This window comes from Benincasa hispida, chromosome 6 (assembly GCF_009727055.1).
Source record: "Benincasa hispida cultivar B227 chromosome 6, ASM972705v1, whole genome shotgun sequence".
Taxonomy (NCBI): Eukaryota; Viridiplantae; Streptophyta; class Magnoliopsida; order Cucurbitales; family Cucurbitaceae; genus Benincasa; species Benincasa hispida.
In genome coordinates, this window is record NC_052354.1 from 8908241 (window position 1) to 8926384 (window position 18144).

Sequence of the window (18144 nt, forward strand, 5' to 3'; positions counted from 1 at the left end):
ATTTTGAACCTCATTCATAACAAAATCTAATAAAACTGAAAGTTCTATAGAAGAAGTAGACACATCCAAACAAATCTCCTTAACTATTAAACCCATAAAATCTTCAAAAACCATTGTATCATCTACTAAAACTCCAGTAGATTTGTAATTCACATAACAATGTTTTTCATTCTATATTCCACTATGAAACACAACTATTGGAATAACCATGTTTTAAAATTCCTGCAAAAGTAAAACAAAAACTATTGAATAACAATATCAATATGTTCTAATAGCTAGCAAAAGCAAATATAAATCTATCAATATCATTGAAATCGAAAGATGAAAAACAAGAACGAACAAGAAAAAAAAAAGAACGAACGCTAAAAGGAAAAAAAACAAACTCCCAATCAAAGATGAAATCGAAAAAAGAAAAACGAACTCACGAATCAGAATTGATTGCAGTATCACGGAGCTTCACGAATGGGATTTCATGGAGACTAATTCATCAATATTTCACCGTGAAAGAAAAGGAAAGAACGGCAGGTGACGAACGTGAAAAAGGAAAATTAATAAAGGAAAAGAGAGGGTAAATTTGGAATTTTGAAAAAATGGAAATGTTGACCGGTCAATGTTTGCTATAATAGCAAATATTAAAAATATGGTATATATAATCATATTTTTTTCCGTTTTGTATTATTCAATGCAAATTTCCTATAAAATATCTTGTATAAACTTCTAGGAGAAAAATGAAATTGAAAAAAGAATATTATCATGGGACGGGGCCAATATGGAAGAACAAGAAAGAGAGAGAAAGCAGAGACATAGGAAGCTAAGGCAATACATTGAACCATGTTAATGTTAGTATGTCGTATAATTTAATTAGCAACAATACATAGGTATATTAGAGAATAATCTATATCTTTTCGATATATATATATAATCTAATTCATAGAAAACCCGTTCATATGAAAAACGAATAATGATCAGATTGTTTTCAAATAAAGAAAAATGAACAAAAATATATACAAAATATAGCAAAATTTTAGAATCTATCGGTGTCTATGATAGATATTGATAGATACAGATAAAAATCTATGAGTGTCTATCATTGATAGATTCTAAAATTTTACTATATGTTATAAATATTTTCAACAGTTCTTTCATTTGAAATAATTTTCTAAAGATCTAACTATGAGGTTAAATAGTTTTTTTTAAAAAAAAAAATTAGAGTATCAGTTGACATGAGAGATTCAAACTTCTAATCTTTTATCTGATTATGTGTATGTTTTGATTAGTTTATCCATGCTCAATTTGACAAAATAATATTTTTTGACATGTTGAACAATACAACAAAAGTTTAAAATATCGATGTCGATGAAATATCAAAATCTTATTTTCATAAAAATGTCGATAGAAATATCCATAAAATGTAATTGTTGATGAATATTTCTAAAAAAAAATTATAAAATAAAATTTTTTAGAGATGAATTAAAAATAATAAATAAACATTTCATGGTTTTTAAACAAGATAACATGTCTATAATTTATATTACACTTATATTAAAGACATTTCGTTACTTACTTTTTTATGTTCTTGTATTTTCGTATGATATAACGAAAATATCGATTTACCTCTTATGTCACTGTTGAATCTATGAAAATATAAAAATATCAATAAAAATTATTGATATGTCCACAAAAATTTAATTAACTTATCATTGTTTTTTGTTTTTTTTTTTTTAAAGAAAATACAAGCCAATTTTATTTTTTTATATATAGAGGATTTCATTTTACCAAGAAAAGATGGAATCAATTCCAAAATGATTTGTTTGGAAGGGGGAATTGAGTGTACACGAAAACGCATGGCAGAGGAAAAACCGGAACTAAATCAATGTAACATTCAACACGTCATCACAGTTCTACAATTTAACCTCACAATAAATTATATTTAACTTGATCTATTTTCTTTTATATATGTACGTAAATAGGAGTATTTTGTTTAAAAATCACTTTCAATCCTTCAACTTTCATATAAATAACAATTTAATGACTGAATTTTGATTTGTAACGATTTAATCCCTATATTTTTTAATTTTGTGACAATTTAGTTCATGAACTTTAGTATGTAACACTCAGGTTTTTTAACTTTAAAATTTATAACAATTTAATCCCTATTATAGAAATTAATGTTAAGATTTTTCATGCGTAAATAAACAGTTAAACTAATTAGAGGCTTAATATTTTACAAAATACAAAGTTTACATTATAAAGTATTAAAATTTGACATTTAAATTTGATGATTTTTTTTTAACGCGAGGGACTAAATTGTTATAATTTCAAAAGTACAAAGACTAAATTGTAACATACTAAATTTCAGGGACTAAACTGTTATAAAATTGAAAATATAAGGACTAAATTGTTACGAACCAAAATCCAACGACTAAATTGTTACTTCCATGAAAGTTTAGGGACTAAAGGTTAAACAAAACTTTTGGTCCCTAAACTTTCATGAAAGTAACAATTTAGTTCCTAAATTTTAGTTCGTAACGATTTAGTCCCTAAACTTTTAATTTTGTAATAATTTAATCTCTGAACTTTATTATGTAATAATTTAACTATTGTACTTTCAAACTTGTAACAATTTAGACCCTAACGTAAAAAAATTTATCAAAATTTAACATCAATTTTTGTGATATAGACTTTGTATTTTATAAAACATCGAGTCTCTAATTAGTTTATTGATTTATTTATGCAATAAATCTGATTAAATCTTAACACCAATTTTTACAGTAGGAACTAAATTGTTACAAAATTTAAAGTACGATGACTAAATTGTTACATAGTAAAATTCAAGGACTAAATTTGTTACAAAATTGAAAGTTTAAAGACTAATCATTACAAACTGGAGTTTAGAGACTAAATTGTTACTGGTACGAAAGTTTAGGGACTAAAAGTGATTTTAACCACAAAAAATACATCTAAATATGAATGATAATACAAGTTGGTTTGCCTAATTTAAAAGTAAAAACAACTCAATTATTAATTCAATTATTATTTTTTGACACATAGAAATATTCGTTGACACGATATTTTATCGACATATCCATAAAATTAAAATTTAGAAAGTATTTGGACCACCAACTTGAAGTTGGTGGAGTGGACTATTATATTCCATCTCAGGTTCGAGGCTTCAATTATAATAATTGATGTTTCTAACTATTATAACCTAAGTGAAATCAAGCATTATATGATTGACATATGAGTGTATTAGTAATCAAGAGATTTGTGGTTCGAATTCTCCTACCTCCAATTGTACTAAAAAAATTATTATAATTTACCGTTAAGATTAAAATAGTCTACATTTCAAACATAGTTTGACTATGATAACCAATTTAGAGCCCATAACGCTCTTCTAGATATCGATATCATCATAAATTGAGAGTGTGTTAGATTGTTAATTGAATATAATTTGAGCTGGAATAAAAAATGTATATAGATTAAATGAAAACTAACTTGTAAATTAAGGATAAAATTTACTTTACAAGATCTCTAGAAGGTAATTATTTTCTATAAGTCCGAAAATTCAATTTCCTCTTGATCATAGTTACATATTTGAAATGCTTGAAATTTTAGATTGATCTCTCTCACATATTCAACCATATAAAATGGATAACTATGTAATTTCTTAAAACAATAGGGATTAAATTAAAAATTATGAAATTAGAGAATAAATAATCATTAAGCAAAAAAATAAAAAAAAAACAAAAAAAACAAACATGAGTTTTAAAAAAATGTCCCCATCTCTCTCTATAAGAATCCATTCTCCCCACGCACTTGTTCCTTCAAATCTCGTCTTCTCCAACCTTTGACCACTGCTCTGACTCTCACTCTAACTTCCTCTTTCTCTCTCTTCTTCCCCTGTTTTCTCCGGCCAAACAACAGAGCTCAGTCTTATAGACTGATAGAACCATAACTCACACTTCATTTTTCCTTCAGATCTCTCTTCAATGCCTAAAATTCCATTCTTCTTCTTCCCCTTCTCATTGCCCATGTCTTATTTTTGACTGATTCATCGCACACCCTTTTCTCTTTTCTTCTTCTCGTCTCTGTTTCCGATCGGGTTTTTTCTTGGAGCCTCCAATGGCGGAACCAGTAGCAGAGCCTAAGGCATTACCCGAACCCGAAAAGAAGAAGGAACAGAGCCTTCCTTTTCACCAACTCTTCTCTTTCGCAGACAAATACGACTGGTTTCTCATGATCCTTGGCAGTTTCGGTGCCATTATCCACGGCTCTTCCATGCCTGTTTTCTTCCTCCTTTTCGGTGAAATGGTTAACGGATTCGGCAAAAACCAATCCGATTTTCACAAAATGACAGCTGAAGTCTCTAAGGTTTTCTCAATTTCATCTCAATTTCTCTGTTTCATCATTCTTCTAGTCTTTAGATCTCAGATCCGATTGGTTTTTTTCCTCTCTGTTTTGTTTTCTTTAATTTGCAGTATGCTCTGTATTTTGTCTACTTGGGTCTCATTGTCTGTTTCTCATCATACGCCGGTAAGTAAACAAACTCTTCTGTTTTTCCCCTCTTTACAACCCAAAAAACAGAGCTGATTAAATTTGTTGTTCTACAGAGATCGCATGTTGGATGTACACAGGGGAGAGACAAGTGAGCACATTGAGAAAGAAGTATTTAGAAGCTGTTTTGAAACAAGATGTTGGATTCTTCGACACTGATGCCAGAACGGGGGATGTTGTTTTCAGTGTTTCAACAGACACTCTTCTTGTACAAGATGCAATCAGTGAGAAGGTAACTTTTTCAAAAATTTTCTTTCTAAAATGGAGAAAATCTAATAGTAGCTAGTGTGGGGGCAAAACAGATTACTTCATTCTGCAAAATGCCCATCTGGATAGTTGCTATTTTCATTAATTAAAACAATATGCGCAAATTAGCAAGATAAGTTTTAACATGCGCTTCTGCCTAGCCATTAATACAGTGATTCTAGATCATGAACCAGAATCTTTCTTCTTTTTATTGAATTGGGGTTTGATTTTGTTTAGGTGGGGAACTTCATTCACTATCTTTCGACGTTTTTGGCTGGATTGGTGGTGGGTTTTGTGTCAGCATGGAGATTAGCTCTTCTGAGTATAGCAGTAATTCCAGGAATCGCTTTTGCTGGTGGTTTATATGCTTATACTCTCACTGGACTTACTTCAAAGAGTCGAGAATCCTATGCAAATGCTGGCATAATTGCCGAACAGGTGAAACTTTTTTGCCCCTTCTTTTCTATTTTGGGTGTAATGTTAAAGATTGAACTCTGTTTTCACTGTTCTGTTTTGCCTTTGATCTTTAAAAGCATTTTCAAAATCCACCAGCCTGGCTTTGGTACTTAGCAACATGTCATAATGATGTTTATTCCTGTGAAACAAACTTATCACCAACATTTTTGTTATTAATTTCATTGTAATCTTCATTCCCAAATGTTACTCAAAGTTTGATTCTTTTTCTTCTTTTTCGGTCAAACCCACAGTAAAGTTCATTCAAGTAGAATCACATGGCATGTTTTTTCATTGTAAAACTTCCAAGAACATAGCATGATATGTTTCATAAACGTGTTGTTTTTAGGCGATTGCTCAAGTTCGAACTGTTTACTCTTATGTTGGGGAAAGCAAAGCCCTGAATTCCTATTCAGATTCTATTCAAAACACATTGAAAATTGGGTACAAGGCAGGAATGGCTAAAGGGTTGGGTCTAGGTTGTACTTATGGCATTGCTTGTATGTCTTGGGCACTTGTCTTCTGGTATGCTGGAGTCTTCATCCGAAACGGCCAGTCCGACGGCGGCAAAGCCTTCACTGCTATATTCTCCGCCATCGTTGGTGGCATGTAAGACTCTTGAGAAATTAAAAACTGTAGTTTAACCATACAACAACATCCAAGTTTTTGTTTTCTGAATGTGGGTTTGTGTACTGCTATAGGAGTTTGGGGCAGTCGTTTTCCAATTTGGGAGCATTCAGCAAAGGGAAAGCAGCAGGGTATAAATTGATGGAGATTATCAAGCAAAGGCCTACAATCATTCAAGACCCATTAGATGGGAAGTGTTTGGGTGAAGTTAATGGCAACATTGAGTTCAAAGATGTAACCTTTAGCTACCCATCCAGGCCTGATGTGATGATCTTCAGGGATTTCTCCATTTTCTTCCCAGCTGGGAAGACCGTGGCTGTCGTCGGTGGTAGCGGTTCTGGGAAAAGCACTGTTGTCTCTCTCATTGAAAGATTCTACGATCCCAATCAAGGTTATTGACAGCCAATGCATATAATCAAGACATTACTTAGCTAGCTTGTGAATTGTTCTGATTTCCTCTGTTTCCTCCAAAAACAGGGCAGGTTTTACTAGACAATGTAGACATCAAGACAGTGCAATTGAAATGGCTACGTGATCAAATTGGTTTAGTGAATCAAGAACCGGCTCTGTTTGCAACAACCATATACGAAAATATTCTCTACGGCAAACCCGATGCAACGACGGCGGAGGTGGAAGCTGCCGCGGCTGCAGCCAACGCTCATAGCTTCATCACGTTGCTCCCCAATGGCTACGACACTCAAGTTAGTTCAATCCCTCAATGGGTTTCAATTCAATACAATTTTGTTGTTTTTCCACAACATAACAAGTTTTAAATCAAAACCCAGGTGGGCGAAAGAGGATTACAACTATCCGGCGGCCAAAAACAGAGGATTGCCATAGCTAGAGCTATGTTGAAGAATCCCAAAATCCTTCTCCTGGATGAAGCCACCAGCGCGCTCGATGCAGGCTCAGAGAGCATAGTTCAAGAAGCTTTAGACCGTTTAATGGTCGGAAGAACAACGGTGGTGGTCGCACATCGATTATCAACCATAAGAAATGTCGATTCAATTGCAGTTATACAACAGGGCCAAGTCGTCGAAACAGGAACTCACGAAGAACTAATCGCAAAATCCGGTGCTTATTCCTCGTTAATTCGATTCCAAGAAATGGTTCGAAACAGAGAATTCTCAAACCCGTCGACCCGTCGAACACGATCTTCACGACTGAGCCATTCGTTATCAACAAAATCGTTAAGCCTCCGCTCCGGCAGCCTCAGGAATTTGAGCTATTCCTATAGCACCGGCGCCGATGGCAGAATCGAAATGGTCTCAAACGCCGAAACTGACCGGAAAAACCCTGCCCCAGATGGCTATTTCATTCGTCTTCTTAAACTAAACGGCCCCGAATGGCCGTATTCGATAATGGGTGCTGTTGGGTCTGTTCTCTCTGGTTTCATCAGTCCAACATTTGCCATTGTCATGAGTAACATGATCGAGGTCTTCTATTACAGAAATTCATCCGCCATGGAAAGGAAAATTAAGGAATTCGTATTCATCTACATTGGAATTGGGGTTTACGCAGTAGTAGCTTATCTAATTCAGCATTATTTCTTTACAATCATGGGTGAAAATCTCACTACCAGAGTCAGAAGAATGATGCTCGCAGGTAAAAATGAATCAATTATCTTCAAACTTCACAAGTCTTTATAAGCCCTTATTATCAAAATATATAAAATCCTCTGTTTTTATATATATAGCGATATTGAGGAATGAAGTGGGATGGTTCGATGAAGAAGAACACAACTCAAGTTTAGTAGCAGCAAGATTAGCTACTGATGCAGCTGATGTAAAATCCGCCATTGCTGAAAGAATATCAGTGATACTACAAAATATGACTTCGCTCTTCACTTCTTTCATAGTTGCATTCATTGTTGAGTGGAGAGTTTCTCTTCTCATCCTTGCAGCTTTCCCTCTACTAGTTCTTGCCAACATGGCTCAGGTAACCAAAAAAGAAAACTCAAACCCACTTCCCAAAATTCCATTAATTTCCATTTCAAAGCATTTTAAAACAACCCACATGAAAAAAATTAGTTTTTTTAAGGAAGTTGTTCATTGGAAAGCTAGTGCTTTACTGCATGTGTTGACCCTCGTCTAAAAAGTAGCTGCGGTTAGTGAAATTTAATTTTGAAGAAATAGGTCAGATTCTCTGAACTTTGCTTTTTACAGCTCTTGGAATATTAACTTCACTGCAATTCTAAGTCCTATTCTTCAATTACGCGACAAAGAACCTGAAATATTTAACTCTTACCATCTCTGTGCTCTGCACGTGCCTGCTCTGCTGCACTAACTTCTGAAAACTTTGCAGTGATAAACATTAAAGAAATAAGTCTTAAAGTTCATAGCTTTTAATATTATAATAAACAAAACAACCGAGGAAACCTCTTCGAAATTCCAACAAGATTCAAACTTTACTAAAAAATTTCTCACCCCCTTTTCATTTTTCAAATAGAAAGTTTCTGGGTTTTGTTTTGTTTTTGTTTAAGCTTTTTTCTTCGAGCCCAATGCCTATGTATATATATATTTTTGTCTTGGTTTCTCTGTTTTTAATAGTTTTTAGACATACACCGATTCTTCTGCATCTTTGCAGTATTTTTATGAGCTCTGTTTTTCTTTTTTTCTGATTCAAAGCTTCAAGTTTTGACCATCTTTCTCTCCCTTGAAATCCGAGCTCTCTCTGGTTCCTCTGGCTTTTGCCAGATACCCCATGTGAAAAACTGCAGCTAAATTCTCACTCCCCGTGATCTTCATTCATATAATATAAACTTTTCAAACTTAGCTCTTCACATTTTTCCATGAAAAAAAAGGGTATAGTATAGTATTTTTGCTGCATAGTTCTGTGACTGACGACTTTCATTATACATTGTCGTCTTTTGGTAATTTCTCTTGAAGTGATTAAATCTAATGGAGAGGGGGTTCCGAAAAATGGGATTTGTTTTCAAACTAGTGTACTGATCTCTGACCATTTGTCTTGTGTTGAACAGTAGTGTAAAATTTGCGCATGCTTCTAATACAGTGAAAGTTACGATTGATTGCAAAAGGACATTACTTTCTGCAACTTATTAACGTCTCTGTCATAGTTCCTTTTTCCATGTTTAGGAAAAAAAAAGACCCCTATTTGTTTGAAACTCATACATCAAACACAGCTTTGTTAGTTGAGCATGATTTGAATTATGCTAATATAAATTAGAGATGAGTTTAATTGACCGAAGTTGAACATTGTTATTTATTTGCAGCAACTTTCTTTGAAAGGATTTGCTGGGGATACTGCAAAGGCCCACGCAAAGACAAGTATGATTGCAGGGGAAGGTGTGAGCAATATCAGAACAGTGGCTGCCTTCAATGCACAAGACAAGATTCTTTCTCTGTTCCGCCATGAGCTTCGTGTGCCACAGCGACAGAGTCTCCGCCGGAGCCAAACGGCGGGGGTTCTTTTTGGTATTTCGCAGCTAGCTCTATATGCTTCTGAAGCTCTAGTTCTATGGTATGGTGTTCATTTGGTCAGCAATGGTGGATCAACATTCTCCAAAGTGATTAAAGTCTTTGTTGTCTTAGTTGTTACTGCCAATTCTGTGGCGGAGACTGTTAGTCTTGCTCCTGAGATCGTTAGGGGCGGCGAATCGATTGGTTCTGTTTTCTCGATTCTTGATCGCTCGACGAGGATCGACCCTGATGATCCTGAGGCAGAGACTGTTGAGACACTTCGTGGGGAAATTGAACTTCGACATGTTGATTTCGCGTACCCGTCTCGACCTGATGTCATGGTGTTTAAGGATCTTAATTTGAGGATCAGGGCTGGCCAGAGCCAGGCATTGGTTGGAGCCAGTGGATCAGGGAAGAGTTCAGTGATTGCCTTGATTGAGAGATTCTACGATCCGATTGCCGGGAAAGTTATGATCGACGGGAAGGACATTCGACGCCTGAACTTACAATCCTTGAGGCTGAAAATTGGGTTGGTACAGCAAGAGCCAGCCTTATTTGCAGCCAGCATTTTTGACAATATTGCATATGGAAAAGATGGAGCAACAGAGGCCGAAGTAATAGAGGCAGCAAGAGCAGCCAATGTACATGGCTTTGTAAGTGGACTGCCTGATGGCTACAAGACACCAGTTGGAGAAAGAGGCGTTCAGCTATCTGGTGGCCAAAAACAACGCATAGCAATTGCTAGGGCCGTTCTCAAGGACCCCACAATCCTACTCCTTGACGAGGCCACCAGCGCCCTCGACGCTGAGTCCGAGTGCATGTTGCAAGAGGCTCTTGAAAGGCTCATGAGGGGCCGAACCACAGTCGTCGTAGCGCATCGCCTGTCCACAATCAGGGGAGTGGACAGCATTGGCGTGGTCCAAGACGGGCGCATTGTCGAGCAAGGTAGCCATAACGAGCTGATAAGCCGAGCCGAGGGGGCTTACTCAAGGCTGTCGCAGCTGCAACACCAACATATATGAAAGGGGTGAGGGTCAAAATTTTCCTATGGAGCAACATGGGGTTGTTGGTTGTTAAACCAAATTTGGGGTCCCATTTTAGATGATGTTTTTTTTTTTTTTCCTTTTTCATCCTTCTTTTTTCTTTTTTCTTTCTAGTTGTAGATATCAATCTGGAATGTGCAATCTATTCTATATCATGTTGACTGCTCCATTTCCAATGGGAAAAAGGCAAGTATCTTATTATAATTGAAAATTATGGTGCACTGCATGAACCCCTTTTATCTAATTGTCTGTTTGGTCTACCAAGTTATCTTTATTATTCCCCACATCTTTTAATATATCCTAAAGCAAAAAGAAAAGCAAAATCTTATATCCAATTTGCCTTTTTAGAACTGATAAGACTAACTTACTGTATTCCTTTTTCCCAAAATAGTGTTTTTGCCTGTACCATCATTACTTATGAAATACATGGGGATAAATGATAACAAACTAAATAAATGAGAAGAGCGCAGAAACACATATAGATTTAAGGCAAAGGACAAGAATCTAAATCTATAATAATCAAAATTCAAATTTGTTACATCTCACACTTATCATTCAGAAATTGGATTTGACACCTAATGGCATCACTATTTATGTGCATTACTAACAATCTTGAATTAATGGTGTTTATAGGTTAGGTTGAATTGAGTCGAAGTACTTTTTGAACCTAATCTAATTATTGTTCAAATTGTTTCAACCCTAATAACCTTTATTAGACAATAAATCCAACCCAACCCAACCATGAAACATTTGAGTGGATTGGTTTGGGTTACTCAAATCATCTATTAAAGTTTTGTTCTAAAATAAGTAAAAATGTTAATTTGTAAAAACTTCATTAAATTATTTTCATTATATTCAATTAAGAGTAACCATTTAACTTCAATATATGTTATGTAATTTAGAAAAGATTATTTTTAAGAGTTGTTGGATAATAAATTATTAAAATAAATAAATAAATAAATAAATAAATAAATAAATAAAATTAAAATAAATATATGTATATATAATTGTATCGTAAGTAAGAAAAATATAATTTTTAAATTAATAATAAGTTCGAGTTGGTTTGAGTTATTTTAGTTGAACCTATGAACTAACACAACTCATAAATTTTTTTTATATATTTGAACCCAACCCACCCAAATGAGTTGATAACCCAACCGAAACGGTAGAGGTTGGATTGGGTTGATTAGATTTTTCGGATTATCGGATTTTTTGTACACCCCTATCTTGAACTACTTCTAAGAGTGAAGAGTGAAGACTATCCCCACAAATCAACCTGGGTATTTTCATGCTTGATCCTCACTCATATGCTTCCTAGTAAAATTCCTTGAAGATCACACAATATATGATTGCTCAAAGCTAAACACTCTTAACTTTTGAGTTTATATGATTAAGCCACTGAAAAAGAAGATACACATGATTGGTATAAGTAGTAACTTTCAATTCTTTTTAAGTGTTTCTTAACCATACTTTCATATCCTTAGAATCTCTTTCATTCGGATGTGATATCGGTTCATTCATGTGTAACTTATAAACCCAGAATAAACCAACTTTTAAGTGGCTTAGGAAGATGGGGTGAATTATTGCAAAAGCAAGTGATGGGTATTATATATTAGACTTAAAGCTCAAGAAAGTGTTGGGGTTGAAAGTTGGAAGGACCCCATCACCAGCACTTGACATCATCAAATACACCTAAAAGCTCAAAAAGAAGGGCAGTGGCAGTGGCTGTGGCCAAAGCCCAACACACTGTTTAAGGCATTCCTTTAAATATTATTTGAACTACTTTTTGCTACTTACATCAAATTGCTTCTTTCTTTTTTTCCTTTGTAAAAAGCTCTCAATTGAATAAAACTTATCACTTCAACACCAATGTCCCACATGAATTTTTATAAATAAATAAAATAAACTAAAATAAAAAATGTCCCACATACATGTGTGTGTCTTTCATCTATCAAAAAAGCAATGCCATAAAGCACTGAAATTTCTATCCAACTGTTTTTCTTCTTCTGATTCATGATGTCATTGAAATTAAGTTCCAAATTAATATTGTAATCTTTGTCTCAATGTCCTTCATTGGTTTTCTTTTCTTCACATTTTTTTAGAGCCATCTAAAGGCTTAGTAGCAATGAAATTTCGGAGAGCGACTTGAAAACGATACATGATCACTATCACGAGATAGTCTAAAGAGTTATCGAAAGCAATCTCGAATGTTCCAAAACTAAACTTATAATTTCGATTATAATAATTACTTAGTTTATTTAGAAAATATCAATGACTATAACTACCAAATTTCAATTTACTAAAAAAAGAAACTCTTATTAATTTTACCCAATAGCACATATCACTATTGTTGAATTGTAGAGTCCAATTGGAAGCCCACCTAAAGTCTAAAGCCCAATGTAAAAGGAAATTTTTTTTGTTCCCCTTCTCCTCTTCATCTTGCTTTGTTTATTCCAAACAATGCTTATGCATACACCTTGATATTATTATAAAATGTTACCACCAACCATATTTGTAGCGATTCTATCTGAACAAAACAAAAAAGTTCAATAATCAAATGGGTTAATAAGGATCGGTGATAACAAATAAATATTCCTTCTTTATGTATTAACCATATGTCCTCATTTTATTAGTTGTTTAGTATATAATTTTTTCAATTCTTTGAATCCCTAAAATAGGGAACAATGTATAAATCGGGCATGCTGCCCCTTTTCAATGTGATACAGAATACGAAGAGGCAAAAGCCAACATCACTCTGTCTATCGCTTAGTAAATTGATTTCATCGTGTACAACGATCAGCTAAACGGCTAGAGTCCATCGTGCACAACGAAAGGGTAGACGATAGCCTCCATTGTGTAGCGCCAACGTCCTATCATTTAGTACGACAAAGGTAAACGATACTACTATCGCGCCAACGTCCTATTGTTTAGTACGAAAAAGGTAAACGATACTATTATCGCTTAGTTTTCGTAGCTCGATCGCTTAGCAAGATAAGGTAGACGATAAGGTAAGCGATATCACTATCGCTTAGTTTTCGAGGCTCCATCGTTTAGTACGATAAGGTAGGCGATGCCACTATAGCTTAGTATCCAAGACTCCGTCGCTTAGTACGATAAGATAAACAATGAGATTGTCTTGCATCGTTTAACCGCGTGATTCGATCGTATATAAAGAAAAGATGAACGATTCAGTTTTCATCTCTTTATATTTTCTAACTTTGGAGGGAGCTACATTTTCAAATAAAGATTTTTTTAACATTAAATTGGGATTATATTGCGAGTTGAGATTATTTATTTGTATTCTCCATTTAGTCAGTTCCCACTTCCAAACATTTTTGGCCCTTAACTTCAGTTTCTAATTTCATAGGGTTCTTCAAAACCGTCATATAAAGTTATCCAAAGTGTCTCAACCCTATGGATATGTGTATCTCTACTGTATTAAAATAGGTAAAATGAGAAGAATCTTTTAACTTCTCATTTTGTCTTTACTTCTTTTTAGAGTTTTTATTCTTTTTTTTTTTTTTGTCCTTTTTCTCTTAATTTTTTTTTCTCCACTTAAAATATTTTTTAAACAATGATAACAATTTTTTAAGAAAGAGAAGTTTCAAAAAAAATTAGTTTATTTCAATTTATTCGTTAAAAGTCATCAGATCCCAAAAATAATGTTTAAGATTTCTCAAAAGTCAGTAATTTACTCATTCCTCTAAATTTTATTTTGACTTCATTTTTAATTACTTTTTTCTTCCTTATTTTGTTTTGCATTTTGATTAACTTTATCACATTTGATTTTTGTTTGTTTGTTTAATTTTGGATTTTGGGATTTTTTTTAGTTTCGAAGACATTTGATTTAGAGGTTTATTTAATTTGTCTAGAGTTGTAGAGATTTAATGAGCTATCATTCATCTACAATTTTTTTTTTTTTTATAGATATTTCTATATATATGAATTTGTGAATTTCTTTTTTAAAATCTTACAGGAAAAATTTCTCGAAAACTATTTCGATTTTGTCCTTTTGTCCATTAATATCTCTTTGTTTTGTTTATAATGGTTCCGAACTATCGGAGTTATCAATAGGAGAATTTTTTTCTTTCTACGGTGAAATTACATTTGTCAACATATGAAAGTACTATTTTAAGTTAAATAAAAATTAGTAATTAGTGATGAAATTGTTACTTTTTTTTCTTTCTCATTTTGTTTCTATGTATTCATAGACATTTTGATTAACTTTATATCTTTGAGTTTTGTTTGTTTGTTTTGGGTTTTTTTTTTTTTTTTTTTTTTTTTTTTTTTTTTTTTTTTTTTTTTTTTTTTTTAATTTTGGAGAGATTTGATTTAGGGATTTATTTATTTTATTTGAGTTGTAGAGATTTAAGGAGCCATCATTCATCTACAGTTTTCTTTAGATATTTACGATAAATAAATTTTATGAATTTTTTTTTTTGAAGTCTTGTCGGGATAATTTTTTTGAAAAGTATTTTGAATTTGTTCTTTTAACATCTATTTTGTTTATGGTGGTTGTGAACAGTCAGAGTTATCAATGAGATATTTTTTTCTTTTACAGAAATTGAATTTGTTTAGTATGATTTACTCATTTCTCAAAATTCTATGTCAACTTTATTTTTAGTTCGATGAAAATTGGTGATTAGTTGTAAAATTGTTACTTTTTTCATCTCCATTTTGTTTTTCTCATTGTTTGTTTTTCATTTTGATTGACTTTATCACATTTGATTATATTTGTTTGTTTAATTTTGTATTTTGCATTTTTTTTTGTTTTGGAGAGATTTGATTTAGGAGTTTATTTATTTTGTTTGAATTGGAGAAATTTAAGGAGCCATCATGTTTTTATTTTAGATATTTTGATAAATAAATTTTATGAGTTTCTTTTTTAATGTCTTGCCAAGATAATAAATTTTATGAGTTTCTTTTTTAATGTCTTGCCGATATAATTTTTTTTGAAAACTATTTCAGTTTTGGTTATTTGTTCCTTTAATGTCTCCTTGTTATTTATAAGTGTATCATTGAGATATCTTTTTTCCTTTTATGGAGAAATTGAATCTATCGAAATATATATGAAAATATAATTTACTCATGCCTCTAAATTTTATTTCAACTTTATTTTTAGTTGGATGGAAATTGATGATTAGTAGGGGAATTGTTTTTTTCTTCCTCATTTTGTTTTCTCACTATTTGTTTTTATAGGTATTTTGATTTACTTTATCACACTCTATTTTGTAGAGATTTAAGAAACCATCATGCATCCTACAATTATTTTTTAGATATTTTAATATATAAATTTTATGAGTTTTTTTTGAAAGTGATCTTGCAGGGATCTGAGTTATTTTGTTCAATTTTTTTTTGCTATAGTATCATATATGTTTTTTTCGCTACAATATCATGCATCCTATTATTATTTTTAGATATTTTGATATATGAATTTTAGGAGTTTTTTTTGAAGTGATCTTATAGGGATTTTGGGTTATTTTGTTCAATCTTTTTTTTGCTACAATATCATATATGTTTGTTTGTTCATTTTTTTCATTCTTTTAAATTTGTGTTTTATCTAATTGCAATGTATTTTAATATTAATAAATACTTCCATAAAATTCATTTGAAGCAAATAATCTTTTGATTTTTTATGAGATGTTATGGAAGAGAAAACTATAAGATGTAGAGGAGAAAAAAGCAAAGTCGATTAAAGTAGAATGGAGAAAACTAGGAAAAAGAGAGATATAGTAGAAAGTCTTAAAAAATATAGGGAACATGAAGATATGGATAGATACGTTGAGAAAATTGGGGAACGGGAGATTTGTAAAATTGATTTAGTCTTCCCAATTTTAATTTCAATATTAATCCCACTTCTACATGATGAAATATAAGTAGCAACAAAATCATTTTTTTAAAATAAGGGGAATTTTTTTTTAACTGAAATATCTTTATATATTTAAAATTTTAAGTTATAGGTTGAATAGATACAATTGGTGCATATGAAACAACTAAGATATGATCCTATGAAAACATTATAATAATTTATATAGTTATCTAATTTTTAGAAGGTTATGGAAATTAAAACACAACTATATATAATATCGGTTTGTTACATACTATAAATTCATTATTTCTTACAAAATTTAATTAACAAAGGAAGATATTGGATTGTCACTCTATTCGTAAATCACGCAGAGTCCACGAAATACTAAATCTCATTACCATAACGTCGATGATCTTTTCAGAAGTAATTAAATTGTTCCATTATCTAACTTTTAAATGTTTTAGTAATTAAAATTTAAAACAAACATATATCTTAGTTATTTATTACGTGCTAAAAAAAAACTAATATATTCTAAATTTTTTAATTAAAACGATAGATTTCACATGCATTACACGTGTGTTCTACTAGTATACATATAATCAAATATAACAGCACGAGCCCAAACATATGGGAGATATCCATTATATATATGTATAAACCAAGGTAGACAGAGACTCACATCTTATGGATATGCGTATATATAATCAAACCTACCACATCTTACACAGATATAAAAAATTGTACGAGGAACCTCCCACTCTATGAACATGTGGATATAATTAAATCAAACATACAATAGCACTAATACAAACATATGAGCAATATCCACTATATAAGTGTAAACACCAAGGTACACAAATAACCCTGCACCCTATGAATATGTATATATTCTAACATACATGAGCATGAGTACAAACATTTAATCTATATACCTTACATAGGTGTATCGACCATACTTATCAAATGCATAAGAGTATACAAGTTATGGGTAAATATAGAGAATAACACACATATTGATCACACACTGACCACCGTCACATTGTCCCTTTCATCCACTTCAACAGTAGGATCTGTTAGTGAAAATTGAGTTTTAAAAAGAAAAATGGCTTTTGAGAATCACACATCGGTTGAAGTGAATTTTCCTTCATATACTCCCATCTTGGAACTTGAGTTTCGGCTCCAAGGGGTACCCATATTAGAGAGAGTGAGCAGATAGACCAATGTAGGTAAGATAGAAATCCCACACATGCGCCACCGTCTGTTTGGTTGGACGGACGTGGCGAGACATGTGTTTATTTTTTGGAAAAAAATATTATTATTAATTATTTTATTCTTATTTTCAATGCTCCATGTGTCGAGATGAGCGCAATCAAGTCTTTAGCGCACACGTTTAGTGGCTTCATACAATTTGTGGATCTGCACGCTCTGTGGCTGAGCATTGTTTACGTCTTTTCCTGTTTAAGGTGCAAGCCTTCAACCATCTCAATCATCTCATTCATTCCCTCATCTCAGAATACTCTTTACTCTCTCAACCTCTTTTTCCATTTTACATTTTTCTGATCGTTTTTCGAGCAAACCAGTCTGAACGGTATGAGTTTTCGTTTGGTGACAATGCATTTCCGATCGAGACCTTTTTGAGACTGTTTTATTCTGAGGACGACGTGGCAATACCGTTGATTTGCTTGCACACCTGGATAGAGCCACGAAACGTCTTAAAGAGAGCGAGATTCGTGACTCAATCCATAACGAGTTTTTGTTTTGCAGGTTCCACATTTTTGACGACCGACGATTCCTAATTATTTGCTGCTGTTGAGTTTCACCATTGGAGGGTGGCCGGTTCCAACATTTTTAAGACGTTTCGGCTACCAATTCTATAATGACCCTCACAAGAAACAACGATATTATGACATCTGACCTCAACCGTCCATTCTGATTTGAAGGAGTGAACTTCAAATGGTGGAAGCAGAAGATGCTGTTTTTGGGGACATAGTCC

The 18144-nt window shown here is 32.7% G+C and overlaps 1 protein-coding gene across 1 annotated transcript; it reads left to right on the forward strand.

Annotated features, from left to right (window-relative positions):
* The first annotated feature begins 3814 nt into the window (after positions 1-3814).
* Positions 3815-10586, forward strand: LOC120079825 (ABC transporter B family member 19). Its single transcript, XM_039034241.1, has 10 exons — positions 3815-4371; positions 4479-4533; positions 4611-4786; positions 5038-5238; positions 5603-5862; positions 5955-6271; positions 6358-6581; positions 6666-7485; positions 7577-7818; positions 9113-10586. The coding sequence occupies exons 1-10, from the start codon at positions 4123-4125 to the stop codon at positions 10319-10321; spliced, it is 3753 nt and encodes a 1250-aa protein (XP_038890169.1). The 5' UTR covers positions 3815-4122; the 3' UTR covers positions 10322-10586.
* Positions 10587-18144: the final 7558 nt, after the last annotated feature.